Consider the following 17,080-nt stretch of genomic DNA (forward strand, 5'->3'; position numbering starts at 1 on the left):
TGACTACTAAGACAATGTTCCAAAAAGTATCACAATAGCATCTGATTTAGGTGACTGTTAACTATCTAGAGAGATCCTCATCACATCCAACTCTAGTCCCAATGCAGACACTGAAATGTAACTACGAATTGAAATTTAGACACTTTCTCAGTGGCCTTTCTTGACTTAAAAGCTTCAAATGCAGTAGGATCAACAATAGTTTTGCTTTAAAAAAAAAGGCATTCTATCTGGAGATGTATCTTGGGATAAGAGTTAACCTGTTATTCAGCTGCATCCTATCAAAGCAGGATGTAACAGATGTAGTTGGACCCAAACACTATTCTCCTCTGGCTCAAAACCTTATGTTTGTGAAAGTAATGATTTTGAAAGGTTCAGACTCATGCATGACAGAGTGTCATGGCAGCAAAAGCTCTAGCAGCAGACTGACAATATTGGTAAAAACAGAGAGAAACAGGGTAAATGATCACAGGGAACAATAAGAGGAACACTACTGTGAAAAGATGAGCCCACTTAACATGGACCTAAGATTGTATATTTCCAAAGTTTGTGTTCAAGTATAGCCAAAGTACTTGTCAAAAAGTAAACATTTGCCCTGGCTCAGAAGGTCCTGTGTGAATGCTAAACAATTCTAGAGAAGGATTTAGTTGAGTGTTGGGCATGGAAATAAGAAGTAGGAATAAATGTTTATGGTTTCTTAGAAGGCTCTATGCCTGGAAATTTTTATTCAAGTCCTACATTGGCCCTCCCCCTAACAGAATGCTGTAAAAAAAAAAATCACTTAGAGATTTACTATGGATTTGGTGACTGGAGGGTGAGAGTGAAACATATCATGAAGAGACTGAAAGCTATTAGGGGTATACAATTAAGTAAATTCAGAGCAAAAAGGGACACGTGACAAATGAAATTAAAGGGACAGAAAGAACTAGTGTTTACTCTTGTCATCCCCCAATGGTGAGATTTTTACTTGCCTTTTCACTTGGATGGCTATTTCAAGAGGTAATATAAAAAGCACATGACATATGAATAGCAACGGTGGGAGAGAGGGAGACTCCTTCTCTAGAAGGGGGAAAGTAAGGGGAAGAAAATTACAGAGTTTTCTTCTCCATAAGATTTATGGCCTAAGCAATAAAAACAAAAATTTAGTACATGAAGTTAAGATTAATTATAATTAGAGAATAGAGGGTAATTATTCAAGTTCTTTATAACTATTCCAGTTCATGGTAGGATTGCCTTTCCCAGCCCCATCTAAAGTTAAGTATCTCCATGTTACTTGTTTGGCCAATGAAATATGAGCAGAAACGTTAAGTCAGTGTTCAATTTCTATATCTTTCACCCTGCTGAGATGATTGGGAAAGTATGTGTCTATCAGCCTGGCCCCTGAGTGACTGATCAACAGGGGCCTGCTACCGACCTACACTGTACATCCAACATTAGCAAGAGCAACTTTGCCTGCATTAAGCCACAGAGATTTTGGGGAGTTGTTACTGCAGCATAACCTAGCTTGACTAAAACAGATATTGGTAACTAGAAGCAGGGTGCTGCGATAAGGAAAACCTAAGTTAGGAGGAGATTATAAGTATGTAGCTCTTAGGAGAAGCAGTTTAGAAGAAAGAATGTTAGTATTGTGTTTTGATTACTTTGGCAGAGTTTAGAGCAAGGTATTTTAAGACAAATACGTGTAGAAAATAATTAGCAGTTTTCAAGCAGGAATGAAAGGGAATAGAGAGTCCTTGCATGCAGGGTTCTCATAGGGCCAAAGAGGCAACTGTTTCAACCCTAAATAGTAAAAGGTAAAATTGATAGATGCTTTGAACAACAAAAACCAGTTAAAATTCGGCCTCTGAGCAAGAATCCAATCATTGTTAAAATCTGAATGCATTAAGATATCTCAAAGCAAGAGTTCAACTAAGGATATAACACCCAGTAAATCCTCGCACTTGGACAAAATGGCTCATGGAAAAGTATCCAAAATGTATGGCTATTCCATCAATGCCTGATAAGCTCAAGGTGTCTGCAATCAAGTAGAAAGAAACATAGGGATAAAAAAGCCAAGAATTATAGCAAATCAAAGTGGTACATCAACAAAAAAGAATTGTCAGTATGATTACTGGTACATGAAACTAACAGAAAACAGAGGCAGAATAAATTAATCACACAGCCAAAGAAATCATAAGCCAGAACTAAAACCATTCAACTGAAATGAAAGGACCCCTGTGGCCCCAATCTTCTACGAGTAAGTAGCAGGCTGAAAAAGCTTCTCAGAGGCCAAGGATGAATTATTCTCCAATGCCCACTTCAAAGATTGCCAAGGCAAAACGGGCCTTGGAGTAACCAAGAGCCCCACAAAACAATGAACCAGAGAGTTCCTCCAAGGAACAATCCTCATGCCTATGTTGGGGGTCTTTACAATGACTACCCACTGTAAAGATCTCAGACTTTCTATAGGCCAGTAATTGTGTTTTTCCTGTTTTCCCCCTTTCTGAGTATGAAGTTTTACTGCAATTTTTCAGTCCCTGCTCTACCATTGTAAATGGGAGGGGTAGTGGTATAAAAAAAAAACTTTGTACTTTTGGTTTTAGGCTTCAAGATCAATATAAGCCACATTTGGACCCAATATAAAGAGTGCTACATGTTACCCCAAAATCCTGGGCTTTGCGTTTGATTATACTGAAAGGGACTCTTAGGTTGCCTCCTTTGGAGTAGAAGCAAGTATCTGACTGTGGGAGGGAGAACAAGTTGAATGTTGTAGTTCTTGGTGCTGTTAAAATGTTTCTAACTTTTGCCTTCCAGGCACAGAAGAAGTTAAGACTTTTCAGTGGGCCCTGGGCCCTGCTCCTGCCAATGAAATGGAAAAGAAAGCGACATGGGTCATTTCTGGTGTGGAAGCTGTAAGAGCCAGTGCACCCTGTACTACCTTTTATTTCCTGCCTTGGCAATCATGGATGGAGCCATCAGCCTGAGCCCCCAAGCCAGCCCTCCTACAGACCTCTACTGGATATGTAGCATAACAAAGAAACATTTTTATTCTTTGAGTGAGGTTTATGGTTCGTTCTGATTGATACAAAAATAATAAAGCTCTCTAAAAGATTGTTAGTGCCAATGCTAGAATTTCCTCTTACACCAACACATACATATTAGGAATATCTCTAAATAAGTTTCAGAAAAGGGGTATGATTTTGGGTGAGTTTATTTCTGTGTTTTAATTTCTTCATCTAAAAATGAGAATGATACCAATTGTTTCATATAGTTGTTTTGATTTAAATATATTTGTATGTATAGCTCTTAGAACAGTGTCCTAGTACACAGTAGGAGCTATAAGGGTTTGCTATTATTAAATACCTACCAAGTTTGCTGTAGATGCAGTTGTGCTATAAACACCTGAAGTTTCATAGTCTGGCTCTAGAGGATATAGCCAAAGTAAAATTAAAAATCAGCATTATTTTATAGTTTGAAATTCCATAAACAATGATAAATGTCAGATTGTATCTTGATCTCACTGACCTGAACCATAAAGATATTCTTCATGATATTCCCCTAGAACAAAAAGACAGAAGTATGTTTACACAGGTCATTTTAGCTCAGCAGAGCCAAATGGCCAGCATTTGCTGTTTCTCAAGTTTTATGGATGTATGTTCAAAACTAAAATGTATACATCCTAGAAGGTGATTTGAGCTTTCATACTAGTCAACAGATATTGAAGCCAGAGATTAGCTGTAAACAGTACAAATTTCTCCTGTGAAAATTCCCTTAGCTCTTGGAGGTCAGGCAGAGGTGAAAACCCAGCTGCATCCAATTTTTCCAGTAAGGCAGCACAATGTGGTGATTAAGCACATAGGCTTTGGAGCAAGGACTGTCTAGATCTGAATCCTGATTAACCACATGACTTTAGGCAAGTTATTTCATCTTCTGTGCCTCAATTTCCTCACTGTCAAATGAGATAAGATTATCTAGCTCATAAGGGTTTTAAGGAGGGCTAACAGAAGTGAAAAGAACTTAGCACGGTGCTTAAGATATATAAGCTTTCAAATGACTATATAAAGTAATCTGAATATCTAACCCCCTTGTTTCCTTAAAGGAATATATCACACCTCATCTGTTTTTCAGCCTGTTTCATGGAAGTACTACATGTAAAACCAGTTCATCCTCAAATGATAGCTCAGTAGACTGAAGTACTTTTAAGATTCTGTGCCACTGAAATGCAGAGAAAGTCAATCTTTAACTGGATAGTTTTCCACCAAGTAAAACCCCACAGGTCTAAACTGGATTTGATTCTTTTTTTTTAATTTCACTTTAAAGAATGTTTATTATGAAAAATTTCAAACATATACAAAAGTAGAATTATATAGGGAACCTATGTAAAAAATATTAAAAACTGTAGCTCATAGATGATCTTCTTTTTACTTCTAAATCCCCTCTACCCTCTCCCACTAGATTTTTTTTTCAGCTTATTATGGGGGTACAAAAGTTCAGGTTATGTATATTGCCCACGTCCCCCCATCCCCCCGAGTCAGAGCTTCAAGCGTGTCCATTCCCCAGACAGTGCACATCGCACTCATTATGTAGGTATACACCCATCCCTTCCCCCCATCCCCCACATCTGTCCAACTCCCAATTGGTGTTATTCCCAAATGTGCACTTAGGTGATGATCAGGGAAACCAATTTGCTGGTGAGTACGTGTGGTGCTTATAGAATGGCCTTTATCAAAAAGTCCCAAAACAATACATGTTGGCGTGGATGCGGAGAGACAGGAACACTCATACACTGCTGGTGGGACTGCAAACTAGTGCAACCCTGTGGAAAGCAATATGGAGATACCCTAAACAGATTCAAGTAGACCTACCGTTAGACCCAGCAATCCCGTTATTGGGCATCTACCCCAAAGAACAAAGACATCTGCACCCGAATGTTTATAGCAGCACGATTCACAATTGCAAAGATGTGGAAACAACCCAAATGCCCATCAATACATGAGTGGATTAGTAAAATGTGGTATATGTATAGCATGGAGTATTACTCAGCTATAAGAAATAATGGATTTGATTCTTAAACATACCACTTTATCAACCATGTATACATGCAACTCCTCTTAGGTGAGAACAAAGATTTGGTTATTTCAAATATGCCACTACAGGTGAGTAGTACATCTGAAATTACAGGGCCGAAAGGATCATCTAAGAGCAGGGAATGAGTGTCCTTAAGCACATGCATGCACAAAGTTTTCACAGATCATTCTGGTACTAGATTTTTCTTCTCATTAAATTCTTAGAAATATGTATTTTCTTCCACATAAATAATGAAAAGAATTTAGTAAGTTCTTCAGAATGCCTCACACCTCCTTCAGCCACCCAATCCTCCAGAATTGTTTCAGTAGGTATATAAAGTATCATTTAAGCATTATACAAGGTATCCATGTAACAAAAACATTTGTACCCCCTTAATATTTTGGAAAAAATATTAATCTAATTTTAAAAAACAGTAAAATAGCAATGACTGTTCAGAGAGAGCGAGAGTGTGTGTGTGTGTGTATGTATGTATATACAGGCTTTACAGTCAGACAAATCTAAGTTCAAAATCCATTCTCTGCCGGTTGGTCACAAAGAACCACATATTATATGATTCCATTTATATGAAATGTCCATAATAGGCAAATACATGGAGACAGAAGACAGATTGGTAGTTGCCAAGGACAGGGGGCAGGAGTGTTGGGGGAAATGGGGAGTGACTGCTAATGGGCACAAGGTTTCTGCCTAGGGTGATTTAAAATGTAATAATATTAATTGTGGTGATGGTTATGTAACTCATTGTACACTTTAAATGGGTGAATTGTATGGTATGTATATCTCAAAGCTGTTACAAAACAATTATATCTCTGCCATTAACCAAGAATATGACGTTGGCCATGTCATTTACCCTTTGAACCTCAATTTCCTCATATATAAAATAGGGATATTTATAATAATGTAGTGGCCTACTGAAATAGGAGTCTATTCTTCAGAGAAATATCAGGACATCTTCAAAAACCTAGCAGGCTCTGAGATGAGAACTTATAACTCTTTCAAACCTAAGCTACTGGAACAGGATGAGACCCCAAAACTAAACCTTTGGTCTACTTCACAGCCCTGATGTGCTACTGCCACAAGAATCATCTTTTTAAAAATATTTAACTGTAAATGACTCACCACCATTGTCACTCTGGCCACTGTTCTCCTCTGAATTCAAAGTTTGTTTGCCTGAGCCACGTCCCCGCCTTGCAACACAGTATCCTGAAGCAACAGGAACCATTGTAGGGGGACCTCCATGATTCTGTGCCAAAGAGACATACATACATGCAGTTATTCCTAGATAGTCAGAAAAATAAAAAAAGCTAGAGGAATGTTTTGAAAGTTAAAAAAAATAGCATAACAATATGAACTGCTGTGGTATGAGAACATCGTAATTAAATGCTTTAAATGTACTTTAGAATAAAATGTGAATAATCAAGAAAGCAGAAAACATTAGCCCATAATATATAGGGCAAGATTTGTCTCCCTCTACCCCTTTTTCTAGGAACATCTGGAAAAATTCTCCCATTTTCCAGAAAGAGATTTGGTTGTTCATGCAAAATCTAAAGTTTATTCACATTGTCTTTACTAAAAAAGATAAGAGAAAAAAGAAAAGAAAAGAAAAAAAGTAAATAGCTTTTTTGAGTAAAGCTTTGACCCACTCACAGGTAAAGTTGGATAAGCAGTCTCATTCCCTTCTTGAACTTCATAAAAAGTAATAGTTTCTTGCAAACCCCTGGGCATCTGTCCATTCTCTGGGGCAAAGCCATACTGACACTCCTTATTCATACAATGCATCTGGCGGTGACTACGTCTAAAGGAACTTAAGTAGTTTGGAGAATAAAAAAAGAGAAAAAATGATAAAATATAGTAACTTGTTTCCAATTTCTAAATAATATAGTTCAAGCATCTCAAAGTTGACATTTTTTAAAAACTAGTACTCAGCAATGAAACCAGACTTACCCATTTTTCTCTGACTTTCAACACAATACTTACCGAGATCTATAGGAGAAATTATCATAGCTCTGGCAGCATCTTTTACCTGGCCCAGGGTAAAAACCAACTTTAGGACCCGCCATATTTTGCCTGTTTATAAAACGAGATGAATCCCTAGCAATAAAGGGAAAGAAGAACAGAACTCTTTACTAGTGCTTGAGTGACCAGCCTCTGTGGTTAAATAGAATTAATACATCTTTGTAAAAATATCCCACTAGAAAGAGCTTTGATCTTCCCCATACTAGCACATTAGGGCTATCCATTATTAATGGACACAGTGCCATCTATCACATGGACATTCATCTTGATGGCATTCTGTCTTCTAGCATCTCTTCAACTGCTTCGTATTTTCCTAGACTACGAGAACACAATTCATTTCACAAGAATTTAAGTATACATCAGTTGCCTCCTCTATATTCCCTTTAGGCATAAGTTATAAAAGAAATCTAAACTATTACGATGTTTCTCAATTCTATTGTAATTCTGGCCAGGAATTATTTCCAAGAACTAAACAGAGACATACATTATCTTGAAAGTCAGTTATATCTCACCTGGGCATCCCACATCCCCGACTTTGTCTCTGAGACGAACGTTGAGGATGAAAATGTTCACTAGATATAATATTGCCAGTTGTCTGTGAGTAGTGCATTGGAAGATTATGCCCATAATGCACACTGTGCTGAAGCCTGGGTGGGAGAAGGGCGTCTCCCCTGTTGTAAGCCGTATTCATATAAAAGTCTCTCCCTCGAAGTTTCTTGAACAACTTCTTCCGCTGCTTCACATCCATCTCTGATATAGCTTTTAGACAAAGAAGTAGCAAATAAGCTTCACAACCAAAGCAAAAGGTTCATTGATCACCCCACCCCCAACCCTACACTGCCTTAAACTCTCAGATGCTTTTCTTAGGAAGAAACCAAATAAATATAAGATGGGAATTTTTGTATTTTTCAAGGATGTACTAGATCTTTCATTTGGAAGGGCAAAACCAGCAGGTAATTTCTGTATCAATGAGTACCTCAGCACTATCTTTAGTAGAGGCAGTTTAGTATAGGCCATTAAAACATTGAATCATCCAGTCACCTACGTTACTATTCTCTAAGAAATTATACCTGTTAATATCTCTGGCTACTTCTATGAGGTATTTTCCTAGTTCTTTAAGAAATATTTCTCCCTCAAATATAGAGTCTAAAATCTATACCTTAAGCTTTTAAAAATTATTTCATTTTTAATTTTTATCTGTTTATAATTATTATATATATTTATGGGGCACATGTGATATTTTGACACAAACATACAATGTGTAATAATCAAACCAGGGTAATTATCACTTCAAACAGTTACCATTAGTGTCAGGAACATTCCAAATCCATTCTGTTATTTTGAAATATACAATAAATTATTAACTATAGTTGCCCTATTGTGCTATCAAACACTAGATCTTACTCCTTCTAACTGTATTTTTGTACTCATTAACCAACCCCTCTCTATTTCCCGTTCCTCGTTACCCTTTCTGAGCCTCTGGTAACCACACCTTTCTACACTCTCTCTCTCCATGAGATCAAAATTTTTTTTTTTTTTTTTAGCTCCCACATATGAGTGCTTAAGTCCCCTAGAACAGTGGTTCTCAACCAGGACAATTTTGCCCTTTCTTCCCTCAAGGTACATTTGACAATGTTTGAAAACATTTTTGATTGTCACAACTAGGCAGAGGGTGCTACTGGCATCTAGTGGGTAGAAGCCAGGGATGTTGCTAAGCACCCTACAACACACAGGAAGCTCTTCCCCCCCACACAATGAAGTATTATCCATCCAATTATCAGTAGTGCTAAAGTTGAGTAACCGTACCCTAGAACAAGATATATGATATACCTTTTAAAAAAGGTACAATGTAGGTAAGTAAAAGGGGCTACAAGAAAGAAAAACTAAAAGAATAATAAAAAACTTTAGTATACAAACCTATTTCTGGGACACAGGCCCCAGGCATTTTCTGGTAACCTCTTCCTTTCCGACTAGGCACAGCATTCCAGGAAGGAGAAACAGGTGCCACTTGGGTAACTGGTTTTAAGTTAGCCAGTGGAACAAGATGCCTTAAAAGTTAAAGGTATCACCATGAAGTCATTGCAACACAGACTTAACTCTCCTTTGATACACATATCCCACCTCTTCTACTTCATTTTCAAGTATATTCTATTTAAACCTGTTAACACTAGCTTTCCTGTTTAAGTTCACTTTGGGAGGCCGAGACGGGAAGATTGCTTAAGCTCAGGAGTTTGAAACGAGCCTGAGCAAGAGCAAGATCCCGCTTCTATTAAAAGTAGAAAGAAATTAGCTGGACAACTAAAAATATATAGAAAAAATTAGCTGGGCATGGTGGCGCATGCCTGTAGTCCCAACTTCTCAGGAGGCTGAGGCAGAAAGATTGCTTGAGCCCAGGAGTTTGAGATTGCTGTCAGCTAGGCTGACACCATGGCACTTTAGCCCGGGCAACAGAGTAAGACTCTGTCTCAAAAAAAAAAAAAAAAGAAAAAGAAAAAAAGAAAGAAAAGAAAAGAAAAACTAAGAGTAGTTTGCACAATTTCATAGCTGTTTGTAGTACCTACCACATTCGGGAAGAAAGCCTGTGGTAGACTGTATTAGTTCATAAATATTTGCTGCCTTAGAGGTTAGAGGAGGATTGTTATTTCCCCACCCTGTTAACATCAGGTTTGGCTATGTAAACCATTTTGGCCAATAAAATGTGAGATGTTTTAAGATCCAGCAAGTGGTTTGCCATGTTCTCCTTTTTCCCCCTGCCTGTGATCATGGAAGTATGTGTTAAAATAGAGCCCCTTTTGGCCTGGGTCCCCTATGCTGACCCACTATGGGCATGCTAAATGAGGGAGAAAGGAATTTTATTGTTTTAAGCTGCTGAGATTTTTTTTTTTGGTTGTTAGGGCAGCATAGCCTCATTTAATGGTTCTCAAAGTGGACCAACAGCATTAGCATCACCTGGAAGCTTGTTAGAAATTCAAATTCTTGGGCCCCACCCCAGACTTACTGAATCAGAAACTTTGGAGATTTGGCTCATTAATCTCTGTTTTCACAAGCTCTCCAGGTAATTCTGATGCATGGTAAAGTTTGAAAAGAACTAGACTAACTTATCTTGCTATTGGCAGGGGCTCATTTAGCAAACCACCTTTCCAATTACTAGGAACAGTTTTGTATCAGAATTCTGTTGTTCTTAAATTTAACATTTCTAATAAGCTGGCTAGTGCCTAAAATTTGGAAACTAATGAAGTTATTAAAAGGATTTGTTCTGTAAAATTTTCATTCAGTCAAAAGGCCACACTCAAGGATCCAGAAGGCCACCTATGGCCCCAACCACAGGTTCTCCACCCCTAACAGATATAACCCTGGTTCTCTTACTAATATCCTAATAATTATCAATTTTATATTGCAAAAAGGCACCAAAGGAGGCACAAAAGGAGCCAAAGACCTTAGTGATTCAACAAATTATTATATTCTTACTTTTCTGCCAATTCTTCAATGAAAACTTTTACTGAATTGTTCTCATTTCCAACTTCCTGAATGTGAGCATTATAGTATCTTCCCCCTGATTCCAAGCGAACCTGAAAGAGAATACATCAAGTCTCGACTTCTGCCAAACATAATATCGCTTTTCCTCAAATGGAGTTCAGTATCTACTTTTTAAAGTAATTGATATCAACATTGGAAGTCTCGGTCAATGGAGGCAGCATATACTGAAAGAGCCTTATTTTAATCACAGAAGTTTATAATTAAAATTTAACACAAAAAAAATTTTTCTAGCACTTTGTAAATACGTCTTACTCAACACATATTAATGACCAAAAGCACAATCTTGAAGATTACTGATTCTTTAAAGAAGGAACTAACCTGACACTTGTCTCCCAAATAGTACTGTCTCCCAGCATACTCCATGAAATCAGATTTTTGAAGTTCTATTAAAAGAAAATGAACATTCAAGCTCAACTGAACTGGTTCCTTTCCTATTTTATAATACTTAATTTCCTAATTTACCTTGACCATAGTGCCTTTGACAATACTACCACTATAAGTGAAAATCTGAGGGGAAAGTCCCAAAGGGCCATTCTATCACTCTTGATGGGTTATTTCTACAGTCAATTTAAAGAGACCTGCCAGAGTCATTTTGTGCTTTAAAAAACAAACAGGTGGAAATTGGGAATTTGTAATCTTAGAGTTGGTCAAAACACTAATAAAGGCACAATTTGAAAGGAACACTATGCAGCTTCTTCAAAGTGGCCTATTATCTTTTAACAAAGTACTGTGTTACATGAGGTCTTAACCTCATTCTAGATTGTTAATTATATCTAGGTTAACCAAAGTTCAAGGAGTTGAATGTGAAATATTAAAGGCTTATCTTGAAGGCAGAATTTTAAGACCTCATCTGGTTACCTTAGTTTTAATACCTTATGAGGAGAAATACATAATTACCTATTTCAAGGGTTGGTAAACTTTTTCTGTAAAGAGCCAAAGAGTAAATACTTTAGGTTTCATGGGCCATACAGACTGTCAGAACTACTCAAACTCTGCTGTAAAACTTTATTTATGAACAGTGAAATTTGAATCTTATATAATTTTCATGTGTCATAATATACTGTTCTTTTAATTTTTTCTGCCATTTAAAAATTTTAAGACCATTCTTAGCTCATACACCACACAAAAACAGGTGGTGGGTCAGAATTGGTCCACAGGCCTGACCTGTTCATTTCTCAATGAGCGTGGTCTTAATGGCTTAAATTTAAGATGAGCTTATTTCCAATCCCTAAAGGTTTTTGGTACTCTTAAGGTTATCACCACACAGTCTTTACAAAGTTGAAGTCCCAGATAAACATCAGACTCTAAAAGATCCCTCCCCATTTCTAAACCTATTTGTTTCCTCCTTTGGATTAATCATCTATGGAGCAAAATAAAAAGTACCAGGCTGTTTTTCACAACAGGACATTGAAAATGTCTCTTATAAGAAACAATTTGCAAAATTATTCTCCTGGATCTGTCAGGATTCAAAAGTATCCCGTTGATATTTCATTACCTTTTCTGCTGTCCAACCAAACATCAAATTCTACATTACGATAGATTTCTGGATCCAGGGCTTTCAGCACTTTATAGGGGAAGAGCATCTTTGATGGATTTTCTGGAGACTAAAACAAAAATAATCATGCTATAAACTCACCATCCTTAGCTTAAGTCTTCCTTCTATATTGAGGAAGGAAGAATTAAGGTTCTTTTCTTCCTTTTTTTTTTAACTATATACATATGCCTCCTTTTCCTTCTTTATTAAAACAAGAAACTAAACAGCACAATAAATTTTCCCATGTTATTTTAAAAACCAGGAGACTAGAAGTAAAATGCAAATAATCTAAAAGGTTTTAGATGGCAGAAGGGAAATGTATCTAGAACAGCCAACAACTCAGGACACACCCTCATATAAACCAATGCAACACAGACCAGAATTAAAAATTCAGAACTATTCAACAAGTATCATCTTCATATGCACATGGAGATGCAAGTGTTTTTGTAACCTAAAATCACCTAGAAAAGTTTACTTCATTTAGGTGAAAATCTGTTAAAATTTCAAAAGGAACTATCATCTTTCTTCTGCTTTCCTAGAATGTCACCATATTTAATATTGTTCCAAAATTACCAGCAGTGCAGGTGTACACAGATTGTTATAATAGTATTTGCCCTGTTTAGATAGCCTCAACACGAAGGCCTACTTGATTTTAGGCCTATACCGATAGTATAATTTCTATTTTTCCAACTTTAATAGACCAGGATTATCACCCAGTATCTTTGAATAAAGTAAGGATAGGCATTACATTCTTTAATGTAAGAAAGCAACCTTAGTGTCAGAAGATTACAAACTAAATATTAGGTTTGCAATATTACTTTAATTTGAAAACAACAGCTTCTGAAATTTCTCAAGTGTTCAGAGTTTATATTGAGAAATCTAAAATTCCATAATAGCAAGAGTTCAGAGAAAATTAAGCACACATTCTACATTTTCAAATAGGTTAATACTTCCACAAAGGAAAACATGACCAACTCTTCTCCCACCCCACATAACCAGAATGGACCATCGGACCTTAACTACGTTAAGTTATGATGCTGTAAGCTAAGAGTATAAAAATTATTTGCCTTAGAAAATATCAAACCTTTGCCTCTCCTGTTCCTTGACTGTAGCCCTCTGGTATATTTTCAGCATTGCAGCAGGCACCCCACTCTTCCATCCTAATTGAAAAAAGTTAAAGAATTTTATATAAATGTAGTTACTTAAGTCTAATGACCATACCACCACCTAGTGGTAACGTAGCTAAGTTCTCAAGATGAGGCACATATTTTTTCATCCTAGTATTTGCATTTATCTTCCTTTTTATAAGTAAGTGCAGCAATACACTTAGCAGATCACCTCCTACATTTCATACCTCCTATGAGGACACACCCTTAAGATGGTCCCATGATCCCTGCCCTCACCCATCTTGCTTGTCTCTCTCCCCTTGCTGCTTGTAAGGAAGCAAACAGCCACGTCCACCAACTCAATGTAGCAAGGAGCTGAGAGTTACTTCTGGCTAGCTGCCAGCAAAAAACTGAAGCTCTCAGTTCTACAGCTGGAAGGAACTGAATATTGCCAAGAATTATGAGTGGGGAAGTGGATCTTTCCCCAGTCAGAGCTCTAGATTAAGAACTCAGTCCTAGCCAATACCTTTAATACAGTCTTGTAAGACTTGCAGCAAAAGATCCAGCTAACCCATGCCCAGGTTCCTAACCCACATAAATTGTGAGATAAGTGTGTTGTTTTAAGCTGCCAAGTTTGTGGTAATATTGTTATATAGCAGTAGGTAACTAATACACCTTGCCTTCCTACTACTATAGATTCCATAAACCTAACGTCCTTAAGACAAGTAAAGAACAATACAACTTTTACCCTGATACAGGGTTGCCACTCCTGAAGTTCCAAATAAACTTTAAAAAATCCTTTTCAAAAAAAGTTCTAAGTATTAAACATCCAAGAAATAGAACTGCAAAACAAAAATACAAGGTGACACCTGAATGGCATCAAACCTATTTGAATTTCCAGACAGAACTAGGAATCAGGAAGAAATATAAGACAACATCCTCTTTATTATTTCCAATCCAAAGTTTTCAACTGATCTGTTCAATAATAGCTGTTTCCTCAGAGGCACACAATCTACATAGTGCACATCAAGGCAGACATTCAAAAGCACCTAAAACTCCCATTAGCCTGAAAGATTTTCTACTAGCTGGATGTGTGTGTCAAGTAACCACTCTACCTCAGTTATTAGTTATTGGTTTTGTAAATGATGGTGCTGGTTTAGAATCAGTAAAGTATGATCCGTGGCCTACCTACATTAAAATACTTGGGTGTACTTGTTTAAAAGATTCCTGGCCCTATGCTTACCTCAAATTTTGTGAAGGTAAGCCCAGGACTCTGTCTTTCTAACAAGCACTGTGAGTAATTTGTATACAACTGAAGGTTGAGAAACACAGCATTAGTTCTGTTTTTTTTTAATTTTAAAATAAAGATGGGGTCTTGCTATGTTGCGCAGGCCGGTCTTGAACTCCTGGGTCTCCAGCTATCCACTGCCTCAACCTCCCAAAGTGCTGGGATTACAAGTGTGTGAGCATTAGATAGCTCTAAAGTCTCCTCTAGCAATAAAAAACAGACCGTGCCTTGGAAAAAATGCCCAAAATCTGGGTATCTCACTATATATCTTTTTGGTAAAACTCTCCCCCCATTAAAAAATATTATATATATATATAACCCCAACATGTGTATGTGTGAATATGTAATCTAAATCATGAGCTTGCCAGGCCTCTTCTACTTTCAAATTATGTACAGAAATATGAAATATAATTATCATGTAATTGACACCCCCTTTATTACCTATCCTGAGTTGAATCCTTGTCATCAACATGGGCATCCTCACTTCCAGTTAGAGCATTATTTCTATTCTTCTTAGAACTACTTCGAAACAATTGAACTGCAGTTTTCAACACTTCTTCATCCACAACAAACACATCTTTATAGAGAATTTCATATAGCACGGCTGAAGGAAAAAACAGACAAAATTCCAATTGTCAAAATAAGATTTTTTGTAACAATGTGAAAATAGCGGTAACCTAACATGCATATTCAGTGGGTACGAAGATTTTAAAAGGCCTATTTATTGTAGGTCTCCCAAATTAAAGACAGGTAACATACTACTTTCCATAGAGGCTGTACTAGTTTGCAGTCCCACCAACAGTGTATAAGTTAAATGTTCCTTTCTCTCCACATCGAAACATCTGTTGTTTTGGGACTTTTTGATAAAAGCCATTCTCACTATAGTTAGGTGATACCTCACTGTGGTTTTGATTTGCATTGCCCTGATGAGAGACATTGAGCATTTTTTCATATGTTTATTGACCATTAGTCTATCTTCTTTTGAAAAGCTTCTGCTCATGTCTTTTGCCCACTTTTTAATGGGGTTGTTTGATGTTTTGCTGATTTGTTTCAGTTCTTTGTAGATTCTGGTTATTAGCCCTTTATTGGATGTATAGCATGCAAATATTTTCTCCCATTCTGTAGGTTGTCTATTCACTCTATTGATTATTTCCTTGCCTGTGCAAAAGCTTTTTAATTTAATTAGGTCCCATTAACAGATGCTGTCCTGGATGCAGAGAGAAAGGAACACTTATACACTGTTGGTAGGAGTGCAAAGTAGTACAACCTCTACAGAAAGTAGTATGGAGATGCCTCAAAAAACTAAAAGTAAGACCTACGATTTGATCCAGCAATTCCACTACTGGGTATTTACCCAAAGGAATAAAAGACATTCTATAAAAAAAGACATCTGCGCTCGAATGTTTATAGAATGTTTACAGCAGTACAGTTCACTATCGCAAAGATGTGGAAACAACCCAAGTGCCCATCAAGACATGAGTGGATCAATAAAATGTGGTACATGTATACCATGGAATACTACTCAGCCATAAAAAAATGGTAAACTAATACCTTTTGTAACAACCTGGATGGAACTGGAAATCATCCTTTCAAGTGAAGTATCACAAGAATGGAAGAACAGAAACCACATGTATTCATTACTAATTGAAACTTAGAGATCAACACTCATGTGCACATATGGTAGTAAAATTCAATGGAAATCAAGCAGATGGGAAGGGGGAGGAGGGGATGGGTAAATTCACACCCAACAAGTACAATGCACACTATATGGGTGATGGACACACTTATAACTGACACTGTACAAAAGCAATTCATATAAGCAAAACGTTTATACCCCCGTAATATTCTGTAATAAAAAAAGACAAGCAATATATCATCTGAAATTACACCTGAAAATTTATAAAGCCTTCACATACCCTGACAAACAGCTGCACTTGACTGAAATTGTTTTGAGTACACAGAATCATAATGACCATTACTTGAATAGCAGAGTAGAATCTAAAAAAAAAAAAAAAAAAAAAAAAAAAACACACACAGAACAATTAAGTGAATATTACATGTCTTACAACCATGAAATTATGTTGACAATTAACTTGAAATTGTCAGTAGTCAGCAATTAATAAATTAAATGTATCATTTTTAAAGTTATTTTTTAAATCTAAATATAAGGAAATGCAAGCTGTACCTCATAGATTTTCTTTAGCAGTGACTTTTAAATGTCAAGATTAAAATCACTACTAAGGTTACGCTGTTCGCCTCAATCACATTCCTTTAATATACAAAACAAGTCCTGATTTACAAATTTGCAAAAAATAGAAACTTTTACAAAAAAGTTACTGAACATAACAGAAAGCCTAATAGATGTCAAGAGACTCAGCTTAACTTCTAAGAATGACTGAAGAAATTAGGTCAAATACCCAAATATTCCAAATTCAGACCAGAAAAGGAGAAAGACTTTACTCAATTTATTGAAAAGGTTACCCATTGTACAGAATAGCAATACATTATATGGCAGCAACACTGCTAGAGAGACTTCCT

At 36.7% G+C, this 17,080-nt stretch overlaps 1 protein-coding gene across 1 annotated transcript in view; it reads right to left on the reverse strand.

Moving 5' to 3' along the window:
- ALG13 (ALG13 UDP-N-acetylglucosaminyltransferase subunit) overlaps positions 1-17,080 on the reverse strand; it is a 71,936-nt gene that overhangs the window by 22,543 nt on the left and 32,313 nt on the right. The window contains 13 exon segments of the mRNA XM_069462796.1: positions 3,344-3,399; positions 3,502-3,534; positions 6,184-6,304; positions 6,709-6,865; positions 7,039-7,152; positions 7,590-7,836; positions 8,995-9,125; positions 10,546-10,646; positions 10,933-10,997; positions 12,110-12,218; positions 13,233-13,308; positions 14,984-15,146; positions 16,459-16,540. Coding sequence (XP_069318897.1) covers positions 3,344-3,399; positions 3,502-3,534; positions 6,184-6,304; positions 6,709-6,865; positions 7,039-7,152; positions 7,590-7,836; positions 8,995-9,125; positions 10,546-10,646; positions 10,933-10,997; positions 12,110-12,218; positions 13,233-13,308; positions 14,984-15,146; positions 16,459-16,540 — 1,455 coding nt within the window.

This window comes from Eulemur rufifrons, chromosome 30, assembly GCF_041146395.1.
Source record: "Eulemur rufifrons isolate Redbay chromosome 30, OSU_ERuf_1, whole genome shotgun sequence".
Lineage (NCBI taxonomy): Eukaryota > Metazoa > Chordata > Mammalia > Primates > Lemuridae > Eulemur > Eulemur rufifrons.